This window comes from Trypanosoma conorhini (assembly GCF_003719485.1).
Source record: "Trypanosoma conorhini strain 025E chromosome Unknown Tco_14.4_contig_01613, whole genome shotgun sequence".
Lineage (NCBI taxonomy): Eukaryota > Euglenozoa > Kinetoplastea > Trypanosomatida > Trypanosomatidae > Trypanosoma > Trypanosoma conorhini.
This window is the reverse complement of record NW_021705697.1, coordinates 1-899: the sequence shown is the minus strand read 5'-3', so window position 1 is coordinate 899 and position 899 is coordinate 1. Positions and strand designations below refer to the sequence as shown.

The 899-nt window shown below is 43.2% G+C and overlaps 1 protein-coding gene across 1 annotated transcript; it reads right to left on the bottom strand.

Moving 5' to 3' along the window:
* Positions 1–899, bottom strand: Tco025E_10304 (BRCT domain-containing protein; the record flags this gene model as incomplete). The annotated part of the gene is made up of 1 exon (XM_029377082.1): positions 1–899. A coding segment is annotated over one exon (899 nt), but the record flags the coding sequence as incomplete, so codon positions are not given.

Genomic DNA, 899 nt, shown 5'->3' with positions numbered 1-899 from the left:
AGACAACTTTTGTGCCTCATCCGCAAATTTCCCCACGCTGTCCTTCTTTAAAGAGTTCAACATATCATGAACGCGATTGTACTTTTCCACAATAACCTCCCTTTCTATTTCTAGACTCTGACGTTCCTCTAGCAATTTTTTTATCGTATCCGTATCCTTGCAGCAGCGCTGCTTAGCCTCTTCTAAAGCAGATTTCGCCTTTTGGTACGCCTCTCGTAAATTGTTCTGAACTTTTTCAGACTCCTGTATACGCTTTGAAAGTTCACTCACTCTTGCTTCTGCTTCTTCATATTTCTCTATAAAGCTGTTTAATTTTATCTTTACATTCTCCATTTCTTGCCGAGACGATGTAATTATTAGGTGTAATTTCGCCTCCTGCGTTTGGAGTTTTTCTTGCAAAGCGGTTGTTTGACTGTCCACAGTTACATGCTTCCTTTGGAGCTGCTGGAGACTGAATTCAATTTCTCGCTTCTGCTCCGCAAGAAGCTTCTCACGCTGGTGTGCTGCTGCAAGCTCCTTTTTGGAGCTCAGCAATTCACCCTCCGTCAGTAATAGAGTTTTGGAAATTGCTTCGTTATTAGTAGCAAGCATCACACCCTGCTCTTCCAGCGATTTCACCTTATCCTGAGACTGTCGAAGAAGTTCATCGTATCGGTGGATTTCTTGAAGTAGTCTTTCGTGTTCCAGTTGCTGCCTTTCAGATTCCTCTCTCATTTCGTTGAGATTGGAATTTAATAATTCGTCGAGTTCACCTAGCTCTCGTCGCATGCTCTCCACCTGTTCTTTAAGCCAAGCGTTATCGTTGATAACCTCTTCACAAGTTGACTTCGAAGCTTTTAGCTCAGCTGAAACTTCCACCACCTTAGACTCCAAGCGTGTTACCTCGTCCCGTTTCAATG